Here is a 24,261-nt window from a genome sequence, read left to right as displayed (position 1 = left end):
CATAGATAAATTCAGCAAATTTGATGAAAGCCATTGCCAAGATTGTGAGACCTGGCTGAAAATCTAAACTGATCAGTCGCCATGCCTATCATAGTAGTTCGAGCAGTAGGAGATGGATGGCATATACAGAAGCATGATTTTCGCTCTCAGATGGAACGCATTTCTTACTAGAACTGAGAGATGACATATTTATCTATGGCTACTGATAGAATATGGACTGCAAGTGACACTTTTGCTTCAAAACAAGGAAATAGAACCATTCCCTCCAAAGAGAATCATGTCAACAGCAGTGCTCTCTACTGTTCCCCATATTTTCTTGATGCTTCAGTTCAGCAAGCCTTGGGGACTTGACAAACTATCAAGATGAACAGAAAAGGGTTGAGGAACATTTTAATGCATGAGCAAAGCAATAAAGAATGTCACTCTCACTACTTAGCATAGTTTGCTACAGTTTTTCCAACAAAAAGAATGGCACAGTATCCATGTGTAACTAAGATCTAGGTAGCCAGTTTGTTTTACTCATTATAGGAAAACAGATTCCACATTGTGTACCTTCTAAATTTTTTGTAAATGCTTCCATGCATTGATTTAAACTGCTGTTTCAAGACAGAGCACTTGAGCTCATGTGAGGCACCCTGCAGGCTGTGCTGTGGTATTTCTGCATCATGGATTCCTTAAAAATGGAGTACTGGGACATAGGCAGAAGAGACTGGTGACGACTAACACCTGTTAGACTCATAGGCCCTGCTTAGATTAACCACAAATTTACAAGTGGCAGGTGCCTTTTCTCTGTTGGTACAAAAGTCAGAGTTTGCTTCATGGTTTGGTTACAATACCAACAAACAGCATCCCAGTTAACCTTCAGAACTTGGTCCTGCTATCAGATATATACAGTTTCTTAATGTGGAATACACTTGTTTGTCCTCTTAAAGAGGAAACCTGGGAAGAATTTCTAGGATAGTTTGCTTATGGTGCACTCTGGGTGGGTAATGCAAGAAAATATGTGCCCTGATACTTAGCATTTTGAATAAAATCCTATAATACTTCAGTAGGACACATGCTCAACTGCCACAGTATGGTTTCATGTCATGTCTTAGATGTTATGCTACAGAAACAACCTTGTAGGCTGCAAAGCAGTCCTTACACAATACTAGGCACAATGAGATGAAAAACATGAAGAAATAGTTACATCTTTTGGCCAGAAGAGCAGCTACTGAAGCCTGGAGGAGGCCAGATACCATTACAGGTGGAACACAGAGCCCAGTCTACATGGGCCAGGAAAATATAGGGTAGATGTAAGACACACAAGCTACCTGACTTGTAGGCAACATCATTCCTAAACATTTTTTACCTTCTCTTGCCTCAAAAAGACCTAGTTCCCTTATAAGACGCACCAAAATCTGAAAAAAATGGGAAATGTAGCACTTCTAAAAACTTTTTTTTTTTTTTTTAAGGAATGCCAGTTTCTGAGGTCGTCTGCATTTTCTCCCTTTTTCTGAGAAACAAAAAGAACTTGAATAATGACCTAAAAATGTCTCTATAGTGGTGAAATTAATGGTGAGATTACTTAACTGATAATATTAATTAAGTTAATTGAAAATGGATCCAATTTTTCCTGAGATAAAATCATATGGTAAGGACATATTAATGTCTGAATACTTTCAGTTTGCATACACACAGAACTGATCAATTGTTTAGTTTAAAAATTACTAGATTTACGTGTCTTTTAAATGTTTACAGGTTTTTTAAATGTTTAGGTCTTACTATTTCTCCATAACCAGGCAGAGCAATAACTTTATTCATTTTTCTTATGGAAGACTGAAATTTCATGTAAATAACCGTCCAAGAACTAAACTAACAAGCAAATAGAACCCATTAAAATTATGAGGTACATAGTAAATGACTAGCAGTGCCAGAGTAGTAGCAAATGTGGTCAAAAAGAGATCAATTTCGATAGAAAAAAAATGGATAAGACATTATTATTAATAATAATAATAAAAGTATTTTAATGTAGTCTGAATAATGGAATTTTTTAATTTGAGTTTAAATTACATTTTTTACTCATTAGTATCCATAGCCAGTTTGGCAGTGCTATAAAATAAGGACTGCACTATAGTGATGCATGGTTCTGATATATAACATTTTTAACTTGCAAGATGTTTTGGAGAATTTAAAAAGACCTCCTGGACACAGTATCTGAGTAAGAAACAAATAGTTTTAAGGTGAAACAGACCTTCTTTTTTAAGAGACATTCTTCCCCTGCTTTGGCCTCCTCCCTCCCAGTAGAATTATAGAATCAAAGGGGTTGGAAAGTACCTCAAGAGATCATTGAGTCCAACCCCCAAAACTGACTAGATGAGAGAGGACTAGTTGATAACACATCCTTCCTCACCTTCTAGCTAATGGTTCTTGATGTAAAAATAGAGAACAGTTCTAAGCATCAAATATCATGTTTTTGTAGTACAAGCAGAGCATACTGGGAGAGTTCACGTCCTGTTGCCTCCTCAGCACAAGTGCTTCCATACATCATTCACTACAGTGAGCTGCATCAGAAGAGCACTTTATACTCAGCTTTGTTGAGTTCAGCTGCTGTGGTGGATCATAAAACACCAACTTCCTCTACTCTGTGCAGACAGACAATTGGAATATTATAGTAATGCTGAGTACATTTTTGTCGCTCAGAGTTCCTGCAACCTTTACTAACCCTCAAAATAGTAAAAATTATTGAAAGTCGTATGATTATGTAGAGAATAAAAGTTGTGTATGATTTTCTTGTTGCCTCTAATACCCAGAGTCATTCTGGATATTTTTATTTATTTGTTTCTTCTTTCTTTTGCTTTGGAGATAGGATACAGACCAAATAATGATTCTAACAGCTTCAGAAAGTATGTAAAGAATGAATTAAGAATACTGTCAAATTAAGTGCCAATTAACGCTATTATCATTACAAGGAGTTCAGTCACCAGTCTAATTTCTGCATCCTGCCTTGTACCATTTTGATGTTTTAGAGTAGACGACAACTGCTAGCTTTGCAGAGGTATCAGTGATCTGAAACAAAAATGTCTGTACAACTAAATAATGTGGCAGCCCCTTGCAAAACACAGGTACCCTTTTTACATCATCCGTCCCCTGTCAGAAAGCAGCATCTTTGGGGTCACAGAAGGGATTGGAGTTACAATAGGAATTTGCTGCAATGGGTTGTGCTGCAGTGTGGAGAATCATAGCCTGAAAAGGGAAATTCAGGAGCTGCAGGGGGCTTCTGACGGAAAACTGCAGCGTATGCCCTCAGCCACACTGCTTGAGAAGTGGGGCAGGGAGCCATCTCGCAGCCGGATGCCGCCTCGTACCAGCCATCTTGCTAAGCTTCCTATGGAGGCGGCCATCTTGCGTGCCGTACACCCGGGAGCAGCCATGCTGGGTGGAGAGCGACATGGGCGCAGCCATATTGGGACCGCCTCCAGGTTAGCGTCATGTTGGCGGCCATTTTGGTGTAGGGTAGCGTGGATGTATACCCACTCTTTCCTCCCTTAAGCAAAATGGCAGCGCCGGCGCATGCGTTCAAGCAGGGATTCCAAGTGGGCCAGTGATCCATCCCGCGGGCTGCTGCGGTGCGGGCTGCGGGTGCCCTTGGGCGCACCGGGCTCGCGGTTACCATGGGTGAAACCGAGAAGCTTTATTATGTATATAGCTGCGACCTGGACATGAACGTGCAGCTGAAGATGTGAGTGAGAGGGGCGTGGGCTCCGGACAGGCTGAGTGTGTGTGTGTTTGTGTGCATGTGTGTGTTTGTGTGTGTGTGTATGTGTGCATGCGTGCGCGGGACGGAGTACCCGGCCCCCGCCGGCTCCGAGGATGCTGTGCTGAAGTGCGGGTCACCGTGACGTTGCTCCTGGAGCTCCGCAGGGTCCCGGAGCGGGGCAGAGCGGGGCCGGGGCCTGCTGCAGGCTGCTCTGAACGCTGACCTAACCGTGGCCTTAGGTCCTGTAGTGCTGTAAAGCACCAGGGAGGGATAATTGCATGCAGTACAGGCTGGGGGATGAGCTGTTGGAGAGGAGCTCTGTAGAGAGGGACCTGGGTGTCCTGGTGGACGACGGGTTGATCATGAGCCAGCAGTGTGCCCTCGTGGCCAAGAGGGCCAATGGCATTTTGGGATACATGAAAAAGAGCGTGGCCAGCAGGTCAAGGGAGGTGATTCTCCCCCTCTACTCTACCCTGGTGAGGCCTCATCTGGAGTACTGTGTACAGTTCTGGGCTCCCCAGTATAAAAAAGACAGGGATCTCTTGGAAAGAGTTCAGCGCAGGGCCACAAAGATGGTAAAGAGCCTGGAGGATCTTCCCTATGAAGAAAGGCTCAGTGAACTGGGTCTCTTTAGCCCTGAGAAGACTGAGAGGGGACCTGATCCAGGTTTATAAATATCTGAGATGTGGGGGACAAAGTGGTGAGGCCAGACTCTTTTCAGCAGTGTGTGGAGACAGGACAGGGGGAACAGACAGAAACTGCAGCACAGGAGGTTACGTATGAATGTGCGCAAGAATTTCTTTACAGTGAGAGTGACGGAGCACTGGCACAGCTGCACAGGGGGGTTGTGGAGTCTCCTTCTCTGGAGATATTCAACACCCTCCTGAACGCCTACCTGTGCGACCTGGTGTGGGGAACCTGCTTTGGCAGGGGGAGTTGGACTCGGTGATCTCTTGAGGTCCCTTCCAACCCCTAAGATTCTGTACTCCTGTGATTCCGTGATACTACCCATTATTACAGAGCTCTAATCTAGTTTGGTTTAAATATTTTGATTTTAGAGATGAATGGCATCCAAAGCCAATGACACATTTCAGATTTCATACAGTTTTAAAATAAGACTCCTCATCTTTTATTTTGAGTGTGTGTGCTCATGTTTTAATGTTTGTAGTTGTTATTTTTTTTAAGGATAGCAGTATGTATCTGCTCACAGTTGCCTTGTTTAGTGTACCTAACCTGATGCAGTCTAAGAATCTGCACCTTGTAGTGGAAGTTATCTCTACTGAAAAGACAAGTGACTAATTTTTCCATTTTCTGCTCCTCTTTTGCTCCTAAATAAATATTTCAGAGAGTTGTAAATTCTTTACTTCAAATGCAGAGTTTCTTTTGGATATTTGGATTTCACTGCTTGCTAGTTATCCAAAACAGAGGTATCTGCATTCCTGATTGAGAAAAAACAAACTTTTTTTTCTTCTTGCTTTTTTATGCAGAGGAAGTCTGGAAGGGAAAAGAGAACAGAAGAGTTACAAAGCTCTCTTGGAAGACCCAATGCTAAAGTTCTCAGGACTGTATCAGGAGACTTGCTCTGACTTGTATGTGACTTGTCAGGTGTTTGCAGAAGGGAAGCCTCTTGCTCTTCCAGTTAGAACCTCCTACAAAGCTTTTAGCACTAGATGGAAGTAAGTCACTGCCTTTTATTCCATTTATCTGTTAGTTATTTAGTCTTCAAGTGAAAGAAGAAGTGTTTTTTGTTTGTGTAGAAAACAAAGGAAAGAAAATCCTAAAACACCTTTTATGTTGATTTCTCCAAGTAATTTGTATTTCAGCGAGTCTCCATATAGTTAAGTATTGCCCTGACAGCACAAAACTGATCTTTCTGTGTAAAGCGTAAAAATTACAAGCATTTCTGTTTGAGGGCATGTCTCACTAATTAAGTAAGTTTTGCAGCCTGAAATAGCACATTTGTATGCTGTGTACTGGACAAAGAGTTTTTCCTTTGCTGGCCTTTTAATCATACATACATGTAATGAGTCAAAACAGCACTTAAGTGTTTGAATAATTAAAGCCTGCAGGCAGATATTAATTGTGAATAATTTAAGGAGAACTTAGGTTCTGTAAACTACTGTAGGGTAGCTTGAATTCTGAGGTTTCATGACTAATATAAAGTATTTCTTTGCAGCTGGAATGAATGGCTGAAACTTCCTGTGAAGTATCCAGACTTACCTCGCAATGCACAAGTGGCTCTAACCATCTGGGATGTGTATGGGCCTGGTAAAGCAGTTCCTGTGGGAGGAACAACAGTCTCACTCTTTGGGAAATATGGGTATAGTGCTTCTTCTTTTGGGAGACAAACTTGAAGCTCACTTGTGAAAAGTAAGGTGCAATAGGAAGTGCATACAGGATGTCAAAATGCAGTATGTGAGTTTATATTTTGAGGTAGCAAATGCTGAAATTACTTTTTTCTATACTTTTGTAATGGATCAATTCCAATGCCAATTACTTAACATAGTTTCTCTAAGTTAACTTGCACTTGGACCCTTAACACAGCATTATCCATAAAGGACAGAGTATATGCAAGAAATAAGGAATCTTTGAGGTTAGTAGTCTTTATGATCCAGCAGAGATTGGGATCAGTTAAGTGACAATAGATAACATTGAGCTGGGAAGGATTACAAGTTAACTGAAAGGTGGCAGTGCATGAGGAGGATCTAACAGAGGGCAAAGGAGACTGAAAGAAACAAACGAAAAAAAACAGGATGCAATTTAAGGAAAAATATGAGGTGCTGATACTCTATAACTTATTGTAGTCAAATCCAGAATGGAGAGCATCTACCTAGGAAAGCTGGGGAAAAGATGTAGGTTTTGGAGTGTAAGTTTTGCATGAATTAGTGTCACAAGGTTTTGAAATATTCCAAAACCCATGAATATATAAGCAGTCTCCAAGTATGCACATCAGGGACATATCCTGTTGCTGCTTTGAGATGTGTCCCAGAACTACTTTTCTGCTCTTCTGGGATGTATTCAGTTCTATGCAACTAATTTCAGATAAGTTTCTCACAACTGAGAGTCTGAGGGAGTAGATACTGAGCATCTAGCAAATAGGTGTAGTGAAGGAAAAGTGGGCCTGAAGAAAAAAACATGAGAATACTTCTCTAGTATGTAGGCAGTGTTTGAAAATTGAGAAAATCAATTTGTCAGTGGAAATGAAGTAATAAGGTTAAGCTGAACAAGAGGAAGGTTTAAGTTATCATTAGGAAATTTGTCCTGATGATATTGAATGTGGAAAATGTCTGTAGAGAAGTTAATTCTGTGTCACTGAAGATCTTGCTTTGACAAAAAGATTGATGTTGTCTTAGAGTAGAAAATTTTATTGGATCAATTTGACTGTGGCCTGAAGATTGCTGCTTGTTTTTATACTAGGGTATAATTCCTGGGGGGGGGGGGGTGAAGAGTATTTTATAAAATAAGATTGCTTTTATTTTCAGTGTTTTGGCAGGATTGAGACAGAAATACTTCAGAATTTCCTATTGGCTTGTAAATTGATAACCTAGTAGCAGGGTAGTAATATTCTACAAAGCAGTCTATGATTTTAAGCTGATCCTTCTAGTCACTGTCTTTTATTTTTAGCTGTGTGACTTTAAGTGTTCTTCCCAGTTGTATTTGCCTGAAGTTCTTACTCAAATTATCCACTCTTATTGGCAAAAATAGTGTGTTTGATTTCCTGTAGCATCTTTTACAGATGGATTAGTGAAAATATGCAAGGGACGAGTTTGCAGAAGAGAGGTGTAGTGAGTTTTCCTGCACAGTTCTGCTCACTGCACAGTTTCAATTACCAATTCAATTTCAGGCATAGATGGAGAAAATGGTGTGGTGAGGGTTGTGGTTTTTTTCAGCTGAGAAAGCTGCTTTTTATCAGTTGACCTTCACGTGGAACTTACACCGTTTTTTAGTTAAATTTTTTGTCAGGCAGATCTAAAGTCAATACTGTAATTTGCAAGTGAAGAGGAATTTTTTCTGCTTCATTACAAATAATAAAACTATGAAGGTCAAGCTCTTTCCTCAGTTCACGTTTGTACCACCCCATTGACTTTGAGAATTATCCATTTTTCTTCCATTTGCCAAGTAAGTTATCTCAGATGTGCTTCTTTTAAACCTCATGTGCCAATAAAAATGAAGGCCAGAGGGGGCATAAGGCTCTAGGCACTTCTGCAGTTCAGTTATGTTGTGCATGGCAATGTGTTTGTAGGTTTGGCCAAAGAAACTTGTTCATTTTCTTGCAGCTGCTGCTGTACTTTGATTCCTGATTTCTTCTTACTGAAACAGTGCTGCATTTTTCCCTGTAGTATGTTTCGTCAAGGAATGCATGATTTGAAAGTCTGGCCCAATGTAGAAGCTGATGGATCAGAACCCACCAGAACTCCTGGGAGGACCAGCAGCACAATCTCTGAAGATCAAATGAGCCGCTTGGCAAAGGTAATGAATTACCAACCTTTAGGATGTGCACAGAAAGTTTGCACTAACATTGGAGTGAAATGTGGAGAGGCTTTAATAAAGACAAGCTTTCAGTGATGTTTTCTCCTGTGAAAATTCTGACTTTAATTGCTTTGTTAAGTCGGAGAATTCACAAGTAGAAACAAATAAACTCATTTGGAACAAATAAATTCCTTGAAGTAGTATATAAATACCCATAGCAGTGTGAGAAACGAACATATCTAACATTCTGTTATAACAACTAAAAATCTTAATTCTTTATAAGAGTGAAAATGCTAACGTAACGTGGTGATGCTTGAAGCCAAAACTCATACCTGGTTCAGTCAGAGTAGCTCCTAAGAGCAGCTTGTGAACTGAAGTAAAGTTTAGTTCCTTGTGGCCATTCTTTGGGATTAAAGGCTGTCTGATGTATTGTTCAGAACTGTATGACATCTTCTACATTAGAGTTTTAGTAGACCTATGGAAATTAACCAGATTTGTGTTCACTTCAGGTCACATGTAGCTGTTCATGTTAACATTTTCTCCTCCAAGCTGGTTGGCAGACTGTATTTTTGCTGTCAAAACCACTTTTGGAATTCAGTAAATATTAATTCTTGAACTGCTTAGGTCACTGATCACACTCTTCAGATGAGTTCACACTAAGCTTACCAGATATTTCAGCTCCTCTTTGTCAGTGTACTTTCATCTTAATCTTGGTTGCTTGATTTTCATCTTCACCTTTTTCAAAGTGAAGGAAAGTTCCGGTGCTGTAAATATGTCTGTTCTTCATGTAGAGATTTATGATAGCAATAAACTAACCTGCATTTACGGTCTGTTTTATTAGTCTAGTTCACCTTGAATTTATAATGCAAAATTCATTATAAATATTTTCTGAATTGTAGGAAGTAGGTTGCTATAAACATTCAGGGGTGGCTTTGAACCACAAGAACCCTGTGATACAAAGAGACAGCTTTTTAGGCAAGGCATAGAAGTGACATACTTATGTAACTAAATAATGATTTTTGCGGAGAGTTCAAACAAATAGCTAGTGTTTCTATTAAGGTCTTAAAGAAAAACACTTTAGCTTTGTGTTTGGAAAGAGGAGAAGCAGGAGAAGATCTTAAAGTTTTGATCCACTCTGCAGGCACAGACTTAAATTTCTCTTGTGATAGTTAATTGCATATTTTCATTCTGCTTAAATCTATATGTGCAAAGCTTTCTGCAAGCCTCCTCTCTTGTAGAAGGGGTTTAAAACTCCTCTAGTCCAAGGAGCCTCTGTAGACAGACAGCACAGATCAGGACTTTTTTTTGTAGTTTATTACATGGATATGTGATGCAGGTAGTGAGTCTTTGATAAGGATATTAGAGTGTAGGTCCTCATTTTCATGTTAGTTTTGTTGTGTAAATAGGACCATTTCATGCCAACACTTTTCCTCCCCTTCACCTTTTTCTTCTCCCTAGCTCAAGAAACACGAATAACAGAGTACTTTGGTCTCCAAAATACAAGTGTCTGTCCTAGCCTGTTCTTTTGGCAGCTGGGAGTTGAGGGCCTAAAGCCTTTAAGGAGGATGACAAAATTCTCCTTTCACATCCCAAATGAGAATTCTAATTAATGGCTAATAAACAGCTATCAGCATTGCTGGGAACATCTCATTTTCTGTAACTTGTTTTTTGGAGATTAATTCTGAAAAGATTCAGAATCTATTGTTTTCGTTGGTCTTTTGTTGATTTCCTTTATAAAAATATTTTATCCACAAATGCTTGCAGTGTTGACAAAGTTTCTGGGTAATGTCTGCAAGAGCTTTCATTTGCACAAGTATTTCCATAGCAGATGAGGTGCTTGTTACGTGTCATTCTTAAGTACTTGTTTTTCTAATATATTCTTCAGTTTTTCTATTCACTTGTTCATCAGTTTCTGAATGCCAGCTGTTGATGCTGTGTGTGAAGGTATATTAAATGTACTTAAGAACAGTAGGAAAAATTATATACAAGATGAGATTGCATGAGTTTTTTGCTCTTGATTAGATTTGGGGGTGTTTTTTCATGTTTATCAATTGGAAAGACATGATTTGTAACTGTGTCTGTTACTTTTTAATGTCTGATACCAGCTGCCAAATTAGTCCTACAGATAGTAGTAAATAACTTTGGAGAAGAGCTTGGTTAAGGAACTTTTCTCTATCTAAAAGGTAACTTTTCCTTCTTGATATCCTTTTGAGTTTTGTATACATATAGGTGGTATTTGTTATTATATGGAATTAATCTTTCATTTGTGATGGATTATTTTATTCCACCTAAACAAAAGGTACTCCAGGTTCTTTTGATACATTAATTTCCTTTACTCCTTCTGATAGCTGAAAGAAATTATCTAATTATGATGATGAAATAGCATTTAAAGAGAGATTTCTTATTTAGTGTCAGAAGATACTCTCATTTTAAACTTCAGATATTAATCTGAGAAGTTCTTCAAGTATATATTCACCTACAGATCTTCAGTCATGCTTGCTGGCATAGCTACTTTTGACTTTTCCTTGCTGTAAGATGAACTTGTAGAGATTTGAGACTAATAGTTCTCTATAAAACACGCAGAATTACTTATTTCCCTTATTCTCTAGAGAAGTGAAACTAAAAATTGACAAAGCCATTTAAATAACTTTTTTTGATCTTTTTAGCCAAGGTTTTAACAAGTGCTATTCTAAACCTATGTGAGTGCTGGATGTGACTGTGATAATTCTGAAGAGCTGTTATAGAATGATAAAAATTGAGCTACATTGGGTAAGAAAAGTACTTCTGCTAGTTAAGGGGGAAAAGTGAATGTAATTTAGAAGAGATTGAAATGAGGGATATAAGTGTAAGAAACTTACTTGTTGAGGATGAGTAGGAGCTTTTGGTGAGCTAGGTAGGGCAGAGGTTTAACAACAGCAGCACAAAGTCCAACTGGATTCCAGCAGTCAACAACTTACTGTAGAAATCAGTACTGGTTCCAGTGCTTTTTTTTTTGACATGTCCTTAATTACCTGGGTGTTGTGGCTAAGTGCATCCTGCAGATTCGGAGGTAAAACAAAACTCCCAAGCAGCTGACAGACTGGGTGGTTGTGCCACTGTTCAGAAGGGCTTCAAGCAGGCTGTAGAAATAGGTCTATCATAATCTAAATAAGTTTGTACCTGTTGATACATGCTGAAAAGGAATTTTGAAGTGGCTTCAAAAATGCTTTTTGAGATCTGCTGCCTTTGCAGCGAAGCAGGGCAGCACCAGCATTAGGTAGCAGTGCTAGCAGGTCAGAGGACTGTGGCACTGATAAGATGCATCTGAACTGCTGAGTCCAGTTGTGGCCTTCCAATGAGAAAAAGGTATGACTGTTCTGGGGTGAGCCCAGTGGAATACTGCAAAGATAAATTGGAGGTTGAAGCACTGATCATTCAAGAAGGGTTTAGAAGCTGTGATTGTGTAGAGGAATCGCAAGCAGTTCATATGAGCAAATTCCTTAGAGGAGGGAACAGAGACAAAGCCAGACTTCTGGGTACAAATTGAAACACTGGAAATTCCATTTAAAGATATTAGGAACTTCTTGCTGTGAGAATGATTGAAAACTGGAATGGATTGCTAAGAGAGGTTGTGAAGTTTGTCTTGATTCTCATAACCCGACTGCACAATGTGTGGTGCAACCTGAGTCAATTAGCCTGCTTTGAGACTATACAATTTCCAGAGTCCTTCCAACCATGCCCTTTGGCTCTGAATAGAACATTGTGGCAGGTGAGAATGGTCTTGGAGAAGCAAGGAGGTAGAGTATTGGTGAGTAGGTGGAAAGAGTGACAGCTTCTTTGTACCTTGGAAAACAGCAACTGAGCAGGGAGACTTACACTTTCTTCGTCTTACTAGGCTTTCTGGAATACTGATTTCAGATGCCTAAAAAGAAAGGGCAGACAAACTCTTTCACTGACCTTTTTCTAATGCATAAGTCTCAATTTGTGAACTTACTTTTGCTAAACTAATTAAGGCAGAATTCATTCTGTTTGAATAATTCCTGAAATACCTTTGCTTTGTGTGATTTGGTAGGTTACACAATATGAAAATAAGTAAGTCAGAAAAACAGAGTTTTTGTCATGTGACTGCTTAAAAAATAGAATCTTGTTTTTTAACATCTGATGTGTTTAACTGTCTCTTGTTTGCAACATACTTTTGTCTTTGCTATGATATTTTGAGATATTAGAAGTATTAGGTCTTGGCTTAGCTGTTTACAGAGATCTACTGTATGCACAAGCATTTGAAAATTGATATTCTTTTTGTTACTTCCAACAACTTAAAAATTAGTGTTGTGTTTTTCTATGCAGCTCACAAAGTCTCATCGACAAGGTCACATGGTGAAAGTGGACTGGCTGGACAGACTGACCTTTAGAGAAATAGAAATGATCAATGAGGTAGGTCATTTTACGTCTGAGTTGTACTGATTTTTTTAGTTCTTGCTAATGTGGTCTCCTCACTTCCTGAGGAGGCTAACTTGTCCTATTTTTCTTCAACTGATCTGGTGGTCTATATGATTGAAAAAAAAATCTTTACATTTCTAATTAGAACTTGACTTAGGCAAATAATAAATAGAAAGCTGTCTTAGCTGTCTATTTCAAGAGATTTGTATTTATTAACAGATTGTGATAGCTTGGAACAAATGTTGATAGGTTTGGCAAATTTAATTCTAAGATTTAGATTGTGATGGGAAGCTTATTTGGCTTTTGACCTATTCAGCTTTATTTTTTTGATTTTTTAGGTGTTGAGGGAATATACTTCTAGGATTTGAGTGAATCTGAAAAAACATAATAGACCTCAAAATAATCTCAGCACCTGAATGTGGTGTTAACACTCGTTGAGTAAAATCAGTAACTGATTATTTTCATCTTGCAGAACAGAACTCCTTTGTTTTCTATTTTGTACTCCGAGACTTTCTTATAATAAGACCACTAGGAACCAGATTCTTTTGTTCTTGTTATAACCATTTACTAGTCTTCTTGCGAATTCACTCTATTCCATATTACAAATGGATATTATTCTTTCCTAGTTAAAATACATAAAATTTGGCATGCTTTAAGTGTAGAGACACTTTGCCTGTGCTGGCAAGTCCAACTCAATATTGATAACATTAGGTGAGCTTGAGTTGCTTGCTGCTAAGGGTATGCTTTTTGAAATGTAAATATATGATGAAGATTACGTATATAATTTCTTTAATGTTTCCCATCTAAATTTTAAAATTTGAAGCACTTGCTAAATATTTGCTCATACATATTTATATATATACTAAATCTTCCACCAAACATGAATGAGCAGCAGATCTAATCTTAATCCAAGTTTAATTTGTTCCTTCCATTCTTCCACCTAAAGGAATGATTTTTCATGTCTTCTTAGTTTTGACTGACATACATAATTATATGTAAACATTTAAAAAAAATGGTTATTTGTTGCTTTTTTGCAGACTTAGGTCCACAATTGCAAGCCACTGATGAAAACAATATAATTTATTTACTTCTGAATGTTTATTGTGAAGTAGAGATGTAAAGTAAGAGAGTCATCAAAAGTCTCAAATAGTGCAATGAAATGATTGACTGAATAATTGTTTCAACAGCTGATAATCTAATCAATTCTGGCACAAAAAAAGAGTAATTGCTGTGCTGAGAATGCTGAAGATTGATACTCTTTTAATATGATACACATCTGTGGTGGTTTTCTTCTCAGAGGGAAAAACGAAGTTCTAATTTTATGTACCTGATGATTGAATTCCGTTGTGTGAAGAGTGATGATAAAGAATATGGAATAGTTTACTACGAAAAGGTATGTGCCTTGCAGACTTTATGGTTGTCTTTAAAAAGCAGCATGCGCACCTTAAATGGCTTTTTTTTCCCTGCTGAGGTGAAATATTCTTCTGCAGGATAGCAGCAGGCATCTGTCAGTGGCAGCTGTTTATGTACATACAAATCAAATGGTATAGATGCAGTGAGATTACAGAAGTCAATCATTCACACAACAGTTGAAGATTACAGGATTTTCCAAGTGTGAGTGATTAAAAACTTTTTGATTTATTGTTCCTTCAGTCATCCAGTAGCACTTCCAGTGTAGCTGTAGGTAAAATTGTCTCATATCGAGAGAAGATGTACCTGCATTGATTAGTAACTTTATAAAAGATAAGTTATTAAAAACTTGGCACAGGTGCTCTGCTTGTGAATGTTTTCTTGAAAATGAACAAATAAGTTTGCACTTTAATGCTGAAAATGTTTGAAAGCAAATTTAGCAGAAAGTTCTGGATTGAAATATATTTCATCTTTTCTTCCTGTTTACAAAACAGATCTCCAAAGTAGTATCTGGCGTTGTTGACTATATTACCATCTTTGGAAAGAAATTTATTTAGGAGTAGATACTAAGATACCGTTCCCAAAGCAGTATCCTTGAATACTTCCTGTTTAGGTAGAGAAAGAATTCAGCATCATTAACTTTTTGCTTTTTAGGTTTTTTTTATTCTGAAATATCCAGAAAAAAAAATACCTTAAGATTACAGCATAAGATGATTGTGAGATGCTTAAGGAGTGACATGAGAATTGTGAGTTCAAATTTAGTGGAACAAAGTGTTGCCAGTGAGTTTAATAGGCAGTATTGGCCTACTGCTCCAAGGGCTGGAGCATCTCCCCTATGAGGACAGGCTGAGAGGGCTGGGACTTTTCAGCTTGGAGAGAAGGCCCTGGGGGGACCTTATACTGGCCTTCCAGTGTCTGAAGGAGGCTTGTAGGAAAGCTGGGGAGGGACTTTTTAGAAAGGAATTTAATGACAGGGTGATGGCATGCCACTTTTAAAGTGGAAGAGAGTAGACTTGGACTAGATATTAGGAAGAAATTCTTTACTGTGAGAGTGGTGAGACACTGGAATATTTCGCCAGAGAGGTTGTGGGTGCCTGCTCCCTGGAAACATTCAAGGCCAGGCTGGATGGGCCTTTGAGCTACCTGGTCTAGAGGGAGGCAACCCTATCCATTGTAGGGGATTGGAACTAGATGATCTTAAAGATTCCTTCTAACCCAAACCCTTCTTTGATTCTGTTGTGGCTCTGGCAGGCATTACCAATACTTCTGTGGTTTTGTTCATTGCAGAAAGATCTGCTGTAATAGAGAAAAGTGTATTTCCTAAGATTTTCACTATGCTTCTATTCATAAGAATTAAGAAAGTTACTGAATAACACATCTGTACGGAAATAAGAAAGTACAAAATAATAGATGGGAGTCCCAGTGAGATCAGAGGTGCTAACTTTAATCATGTTCTATTCTGAGAATTTAAAATAAAAAAGTAAATTAATATTGAAAATTTTAATGCAGTAGAAAATGGATGTGACAAAATTACTAATTGATCTGAAAAGCAGCGCTCTAGTGTTTTCTATAGAATTCCTATAGACTTCTAGAACTAGGTGTTTTAGAGGGCCTTACTTTGACAAAACTACCTTTCATTACAAATCAGAATGAAAGGTAGGATGTGTCAAACTCCTCTTTGAAATCAAATAATTATTTAGTTCTTTGGAAATCAAGGAAATATTTTCTTCTGGAGAGCATAATGGATCCATATGCACTGGGTTAAAATCTTAAATCAGAATGTTTTATACTTGTTATATGTACAAAATAGTAAGCAGTGTTAATGTAGAGCTTTGTATCGTCTTGCTTTTTTTAGTTTAGTGGTTAAATGTGATGTTCCTAAAAATGTTTTTTTTCTCTGCCTCCAGAAATATGCTGTTATAGATTATTTATTTACACTTATTTTTTTTCATTCATCATTATGATTCTACAGATATCAAAGTGAGGGAAAGAAGACTCAGGCTTTAAATATGCATCTGTTTCTTCGCCAGTTTTACTGATGTGTGTCAGAAATGCATAGAACAAATAGTCTGTTTTTTGGAAATGAAGTAATTGATTGTATAATAGTATATATCAAAGCTCAAACTGCATTTACTTGTAGGGATTTGTTGTTATAAAGTAGCTTTTCAACATGTTCTTGACCTTTTTCTGGCAGCAGTAGGAAACTACATAAATTAGTGACTGTCTTCTCAGTTTTTTCATACCTTCAATTACTGCATGGAGTATATATATCCAATATATTGAAACTAGGTTTTGTTGTCACCTGTCTGTGACCGATAGGCAAAGTGGAGATTACTTGTCAGAGTTTTGTTGATAAATTTGTTTTCAGGTGTTTACAAAGAACTGTGCTGTTAAAGAATCTCAATTCTATCATCCCCTGCTTGACTCAGCCTTCAATTACAATGAAGTGAAGTAGTGGTGACTGTTTCCATGTTCTCTCTTAATGTTAATGCAGCATTCATGATGGGAAGGTTAGTCTGTTAGTTACAACAGCATCCGTTCTATGTCTCCATTTAGGTAAAATTCAATGTAATTTTCCCAAGAGCAGTTAACAACAAGGTTTTTCTTTAGTATGTATTACCTTGTGGTGGTTTCATGTGAAACCTTTCTTTGAATAAATTGATTACATTACAGCATACAATTAAAAAAAAAAAAAAGCTTTATTCTTGGTGAAAACCATACTCATGACTTGAAAGACATAAGTAGTGTAGAATAAAATAAATAGACCTTACATACTGGTATTGTGAAAGCTCATTACATGAGGATAATCAAGAGGGTTATTTTGAAAGCGTGCACCTGACTAAATTCAAGTGCTATTTTAGATTTCACTCTCATGCACTGATACGGTTTAATAAGTGTGTATGATAAGGGTAATAGTGATCCACGTGGTGTTTTTGAAGTTTGACACAGAATTAGAGCTACATGCTTATCTAATTGAAAGGCAAGGACAACAGCTGACTTCCTTCACAGGAAGACTAATGACATTGTAGCTTCTTAAGGATTTCACAAAGTTGTCTGTTTTGGAGTAGCTTGGCACATGCAAGCTTTTGCAAACCTTGGTTCTGTAGCAAGCCCTGGATCAAACTTATATTTTAGTGTCACAGTGTTATCCGTGACAGTGACCCACAACGGCACGATCTGAGAAGGAACGGTAACTTTACTAAATATAATAAAATTGAACAATTGAGAGAGAGATAAAATTTCCAAACCCAAAGCCGTGAGCTTACGTTAAGGAGGAATGGCAGGGGAAGCACACGTGCTGAACCTCCACGGCAGCCCAGAGCAACGCGCCCAGGCAGAGCGCCGCCTGCATCCGGTGCGGAGCTCCGCCCCTCTGCTGCTCCCACAGCATTAACTCCTTCACTGCTGCATGATGCTCTGATGTGGAATACCGGCATCAAAACCACAAAACCACAGCATTTAGGTTTCTACCAGAGTTTTCTAGTGGTTGAGCTAAATAACTAGAACTCTAGGGCACTGTATAACAGTATTTGAGAAGAGGTGGTTTAAGTTGTCATTATAGGTCTTCAAGGGTTTAAGAGACCCATCAGCAATGCGTTTAGAAATAAAAGCTTGTTTTGCATTTAGAAGACTTTACAAACATTGTGACATTAGTCACTGGTAAGTTTGGTGCCTTTTTAAAATATTGGCTTTTGGTTATGGAGCCCAATTTTTACAAGCCTAAAAGCTGTACCAGAATTTACAGCTGTCTATTCTATCTGCAAGTTTTTAGAGACAAAAGATGTAGTAGCATTAGCACTATTATTGCCCATCTCTGGAGAATTCACGTGGAATCTCAATGTTTAAGTGCTTTAGCAGGAGTTTTGAGCATCTGTTAGTTGCTACTATATACACTACTGAGTCAGGTTTTTCTACATAGCTTTATGTGAAGGGTCCACACTAAGTGTAGTATTATTTGTCACTGGGGCATTTGTATTTCTGTATTACTTTATGAAAGCCACATCAGATTGCATTGTTTTGATTAAGAACATAACTAATTAGTTGATAGAACTTGGTCTGTGATCTTTTGTCATCAGTTTGTTTATTTATTTTTTTTTTGGTGGATTTTCCTGCCAAAAATATCATTCGTTAATATTTCATTGTTGTTATCTAATTTGCTTTGTAATACCAGTAAGTTATGACCTGAAAGTTGCCAACACACTGGAAGCAAAAGTTTTAGTACAGTGGGAATGCTGATCTGTCAGTCTAGCTGCTACTCTATTCATCTACTGTTACACTGATGCAGTAGTATTTTGCTACAATACAACTACTTCAAAATTATTGCTTCCACACTATTTAGATAATGCTGAGTAGGTTATTTAGGCCATGTTCTTTTAAAACAAACTGTAAACAAATGTCCTTCTAAGTGTTTGTATGCAAGCTTTTTTAGAAAACTAATGGGAAGAATAGTGCTGTTTGTATTCTTGGACCAGTCACAGCCAGATTTTGTATCCACATTAACTTTGATTACAAGGGAGGTATATGTAGTTAATGCCATTACTTTTATTGTAAAATTGATAATTCAAAAAGATATAGGACACTAATAAATGTGGAAGTGTCTTCTTGAATGTGCTTTTTTGATAATAGTCAGCAACATAGAATTTATGTAGTTTTAGAAGTATTTCCACTGAAAGGGTGGTAGAAGTATTGATTTATGTTTATTGTTGGTGACAACTAATTTATCCCATTGATACAAGCTCCTCACTTATCTGAAAGTTAATTCTGAAAAAAGTGTGAGGTATATAAAGGATTAGGCTACTGAGGAATATGCTGATGTAGTAAAGAATGTGTATTCTCTTTTGAACTGAAATGCCCATTTCTCTTAAAATGAAACTGAACCTACCTCAACTGAAGTGCTTAGCTTTTAGATTTCTATGTATTATACTCTAAAATACTATGAAGCTTAATTCCTGTATAATGATGGTTTGATATTTTGTATGTAATACATATATGCTTATAATTTCTTCTGTACTATATATACATATGAAGTGCATGTGTATTTATATATTTAAAACTAGTACAGCATCAAAAGATATGAAACTTTTTTGTGGGTGCTTTTTTTGGGTTAGTGTAGACTACTAAACATCCTGATTGTTAGTTTTCAGTTTACTGAGCTAATGCTGCATAAGGTTACCAGGTCTACCAGTTCTTCTCCCTGTGCATCCGTGATGCCTCTGTAAATTGTGGAGAGGCAACATGGTGAAGACTGAAAAAATTAAATATGATGAAAACAGTGGGAAGATTGATTGTTATTAGCAGGCTTTTGGTTAAACCCTCAGGGGTGAATTTTTAAAATTAAAAATGTAGACTATGATTCAGAAAATAATTCCAGTAGGTGTTTTTAGTCCCTGCTTATCTTTGAAAATTTGAATAATTGTTCAGTTCAGTCTTTGGGATTTCTGCCATTATAACTTCTGTCCTGTTTGATCGTTTTGACATCAGAGATTTCTGTTAGGATTCATTCTTGAAATCTGCTCCATACTTATTGAGAAGATGCTTGTTGAAGTGTTACTTACTATACTGATTTTTTTTTTGTGATTTTTTTTTCCTTTTTTGTTATAAGTATTTTGTAGGTCATATCATTAATGCTAGGTTCCACTTTTGTAGTAAAGCAAAGAAAAACTAAACTGCTGGATGTTACTGAAAAAGGAAACAGAATTACTGGATTTGATCTAATGGCACTGTGCTTTATTTTTGTCTGTTGACATATTCAAACAGAAAATATTTTGCTTCTCTTGTATTGTTTATGGAGCAACAGATTTCCCTAAGTTTAGCTATCAGACTGCTGTCATTCTGCCACAGAACAGTGCAGCATGAACTTCCAGAAGCGACTGTCGTATTACAAGTGGAATCTACAATAGATAGATACATGAATATATATATATATTGTATTATATTATATATTATATATATATATTTAAATTTGACTGTTTCAAGGAGTCTTTGTTGTTGTTCTATTCTGAAACTTTCTGAAATGTGGCTGCTATTTATAGCAAAGGATTTGTTTTCTATTGGAAATATAGGATGCATTTTCTTGTTTCCAGAGGATATGTGTAATTATTGCAGGAAATTTCTCTACTCACCTGTGTGCTATCATGGTAAAGAGTTGCCAAGATAGATTTCTCTGGATGAACTTAGATCTGTATTGTGACCATGTTTCTTGTCAGGCAAAAAACAGCAAAAAAAAAAAAAAAAAAAAAAAAAAAACAACCCCAAAAACATATATTTTATCCTTCAGGCCCCTTAAAACTCTGCAGGATGTAGTTGCATCTTCTTTTTTTTTTTTTTTTCAGTTAAATATGCTAGGTGTAAATAGACAGTATGTTAATATAGGATGCTTCTTTAGTTTTAGAATTAGAGTTATTAAATAACTTTTACCTGTCTTTCAGGATGGTGATGAGTCGTCCCAGGTTTTAACAAGTTCTGAAATTGTTAAGATTCCCGATCCACAAATGTCTATGGTAAGCAATATTTGGTGTAATACAATCTATAGTACAATGTTTTTCTGAGAGGTTTCCATAGGTAGAGATGAAAGCTTGTCTGTATTCCTACCTGCAGTAGTCCGAAGTTCCAAGGGAAAGATGTATTGGTCCAACTAAGAAGTATGTTGGTGTGATTTTTAGTAATTTTTTTATTGCTTCTGATAGGTTTGAAATGCAACAACTGGTTTAATGCTTATGATGAATTTCTTTTCCATACTTAATGTACTTACTTGTGAGAGGGCGGAAAGCACATTAGGGGTACTGTTGGTAGAAAAGAGGGTGGGAATATTTGACAAGATGGAGCTGAAGAAGACAAATGAAGTTTTGAAGAAGGTGGTGTAGTTACTCTTGGTCACTTTATCTGATAAAATGTTTTCTCCCTACACTCTCTTGTATGTTGTTTTTCATGTAGACAGTGCCTAAGTACAGTTCTAGAAAAGATTTCCATTATTGTGGATGCCAATTCAGTGGGACTGGTATTGGCAGCTTTGGGAACCTTAATGTAAGTGGGCTTCTTACTGGCAACACTGTTTGAGCACTGTGTAATCTAACACTGCAAGAGCAAGTCTGACAATGCTGAAAACTGCCTTGGCTGCTGAAATCTTGTTGACACTGTGGCTCTTATTGTGGCTCCTACTGTTGCTAACATGGTATTAACAGTGGGAAAAGTTTTTGAGAATGTTTTTCTTGCATACAAAGCTTCATACTGCGAACATCCTACATATGTGTAGAAAGCAGCTAGCACGTTTGAGTGCTGTCTAAATCACGGGTGTGTTGACTGAAACACTTGCATTTTGCAGCAATTCACCAAAAGGCAAAATAGGGTTTGTAAGTCGTGAAGTACAATAAATACGTAAAATAAATTCAAGTCTCTACAGCCCTCCACTCTTTTACGGGGTAAAAGAGTGTGTTCTTGAGGGAGTATCTGGTAAAACAGCAGTGATGACAAAAACAATCCAGAAGATGCTGTATTTTTAGATTTGAATTTCAATTGTCCTGCATTATTCAAGATACTGGTGAGTTTTTGCTAGGCCATTTCAATACTCATTTTCTCTCGAGTTTAACTATTTATGTATATTGACTTACCCTCTGCATTTAGGAGAACTTAGTAGAAAGCAAACATCACAAGCTTGCTCGAAGTTTAAGAAGTGGACCTTCTGATCATGATCTGAAGCCTAATGCAGCTACTCGAGATCAGCTTAATGTAAGTCAATCATATGACTGATTAAATGTTATTTCAGGTTCACTATTAACATGTGTTGACAATTTAAATGAAATATTTAATTTCACTTGGAAGAAAATCATTAATTGGAAGAATTTATGATGGAACTTGGAAGAAAAGCCACTAAGTGTGTCTCACAAGTAATTATGTGAGTCCAACTCAGAAAAAAGCAGAAATTATCTTTGTTGTTTTTTCTTTTTGGAAAAACATTACTTCTGTTTTTGGGGTAAAAGAATGGATATTATGCACATACCCTGATATTGATAGTAGTCTTAAAACAATAACTGCTTATGTTTGCCTGCATTGCAGGTTCCTTCAACCTTGTATCTAATAAATATCACCATGAGAACTTCGTATTGTTGGACACGTTTTTTTTCTCCCTATTTTTATGTCATCTGTAGTTTGTTTCATCGCAGTATAGACTGTTAACTTGGTGGTTATGCCTACCCAAGTTTTTTAAACTCTCTTTCTGATATGTGTCCAATAGATCATTGTGAGTTATCCCCCAACGAAGCAGCTAACATATGAGGAACAGGATCTAGTTTGGAAATTCAGATATTACCTTACAAATCAGGAGAAGGTAAGTTGAAGTATTTGAGAGGGTTATTAGTGCAAGAAGCAGTTCTGATTTTAGTATTCTCTCCTTGCAGATACAGTCTCAGTGTCTTAGTAGCTAATTAAGATGATGTTAACTTTTTCTAAAGTCACTGGTTTTAAGAATTAAAGTCTATTAAATCATAAAAGCTTTGTATTATTGCAGCAGTTTTTGTGTAACACCAGACAGTTTAAAGTGCTAGTGGTGGCTATTTTTTTTTTGTCAGCAAAGATAAAGTAATAAAAATATCTTGTCCACCCCTTCTTAGACAAGAGTTGATAGTGTGTATTAACAGAATATGTGGCAGCAGACCATAAATAAAACATGAAGTGCTTTCAATAAATAACAATACAGTGGTGGCTGCTTTTATGTATGATGATGTTGGTAAAGCAGTAACCTTTGACTTTACTTTTTAATTAAAGATAGCTACAAGTTTTCAAGATGTATTAAAACAATTCAACGCTGTATTGTCACACAACGAATCTTCTCAGATCTGAGAATAGTTCAGATCTAATTCTGCCTTAATTTTAGGAATTAATTTTTTAGATAGATTTGTTTGTCACAGATTTCAGTCATTGAATTGTCCAATCTTTCTTTCTAGGCCTTGACAAAATTCTTAAAATGTGTCAACTGGGACTTACCACAAGAGGCAAAGCAAGCACTGGAGCTGCTGGGCAAGTGGAAACCAATGGATGTGGAAGACTCTCTAGAACTTCTGTCATCTCACTTCACAAATCCAACAGTTCGACGATACGCTGTTGCTAGACTTCAGCAGGCTGATGATGAGGTACTCATTGTTCAGTGATCTCAGAGCTTTAAGAACAGAGGATTTTTAGCAAGTGCTTCTTTCTTTCAAATGCTGAAGTAAATAATAGTGATGGAAGTGGTGGTGGTGATGTGTTTTATTTATTTATTTTGGAAGGAAGTTCACAATATTTGTAATTGTGAACAGTCATTGGTAGTATTTTTTTTTGTTAAAGTTGAAACAAGTGTTCTCCCCTCAAACCCATCATAAATTTTGAATGGTAACAGTCTTAGAAATATGCTAAACTAAAAGATGTTCGACTTCCTTGTACGTTAAAGCAGTACGACATCATATACTTTATGAAGAAAATGAATAGATAAACATCACTAGATATAAGGTGGTTCCCATTTTATACTGATTAGAATGTGATGAGCTATTAATTAATAGATTCTAATCAGTTTAAATTGTAATTATTTACTTTCAACAGAAAAAATTACTGAGAATATACTACTGTAGATCTTGAATTCTTGGCAGTCAGTTGGAATTAAAATAGGGAATGTATGCTTCTGTAATTTTAGAAATCTCTCTTCAGTGGCCAAGGTTGTACTGCTTTGTCTGTGAAGTGTGCCTTTCTCAAAACATTAGAATCCTACTGAGAAAACTGAATAGTAGAGGAAGCTAATTATAAAGAGCAAGTGATTAAAATTCTACCCTTCAGTCTCAGATACTCTGATTCATTGCTAAGGATGAAAAAAAGAACAGAACGAAGTGTAAAGAAGACATGAGAGAGTGTAAATTCTTGGTGCCATGGTCCAGAATTTCTTTTGTTCCTAGAAGCTGTTAACTAAAATTTATTTTGTGAACGCTGGAAGCAAGTAGGTCAGCTTAACTGAAGTGTGTTTTAATAGCACATTTTCACTGAAATAATTAGTTAATTAACACTGTGTAACAAAGAAGTAGTGATCTAATAACTCTTAACTTTTGGGAGTCTAACTCCATTCTAAAACACTTCTTCTGTTGTATATTTCTTGCAGTTGAGATGCATTTCTTTATATTCTGAACAAGTTTTTCTGTTATTAAGCATTCTGAAATCTAGGCAGCTTTGACTGATACTGTAAATTCATTTTCTTTATTTTTTTT

General features: G+C 36.9%; 1 protein-coding gene across 2 annotated transcripts in view; it reads left to right on the top strand.

The window, feature by feature from the left end:
- The first annotated feature begins 3,583 nt into the window (after positions 1-3,583).
- Positions 3,584-24,261, top strand: part of PIK3C3 (phosphatidylinositol 3-kinase catalytic subunit type 3) — a 66,479-nt gene continuing 45,801 nt past the window's right edge. Inside the window, exons 1-11 of one of the 2 annotated variants that reach the window (XM_065748876.1) lie at positions 3,584-3,721; positions 5,227-5,415; positions 5,916-6,059; positions 8,080-8,209; positions 12,536-12,622; positions 13,926-14,021; positions 20,467-20,538; positions 20,972-21,061; positions 21,659-21,763; positions 22,269-22,361; positions 22,978-23,163. In XM_065748876.1, coding sequence (XP_065604948.1) covers positions 3,654-3,721; positions 5,227-5,415; positions 5,916-6,059; positions 8,080-8,209; positions 12,536-12,622; positions 13,926-14,021; positions 20,467-20,538; positions 20,972-21,061; positions 21,659-21,763; positions 22,269-22,361; positions 22,978-23,163 — 1,260 coding nt within the window. In that variant the 5' untranslated portion in view covers positions 3,584-3,653. The remainder of the gene's footprint in view (positions 3,722-5,226; positions 5,416-5,915; positions 6,060-8,079; positions 8,210-12,535; positions 12,623-13,925; positions 14,022-20,466; positions 20,539-20,971; positions 21,062-21,658; positions 21,764-22,268; positions 22,362-22,977; positions 23,164-24,261) is intronic. The other variant, XM_065748877.1, reaches the window with a different exon arrangement.

The sequence above is a fragment of the Cyrtonyx montezumae genome, unplaced genomic scaffold (genome assembly GCF_038088225.1).
Source record: "Cyrtonyx montezumae isolate F1298 unplaced genomic scaffold, pur_monq_1.0 scaffold_54, whole genome shotgun sequence".
Lineage (NCBI taxonomy): Eukaryota > Metazoa > Chordata > Aves > Galliformes > Odontophoridae > Cyrtonyx > Cyrtonyx montezumae.
This window is presented reverse-complemented; position numbering and strand designations above follow the sequence as displayed.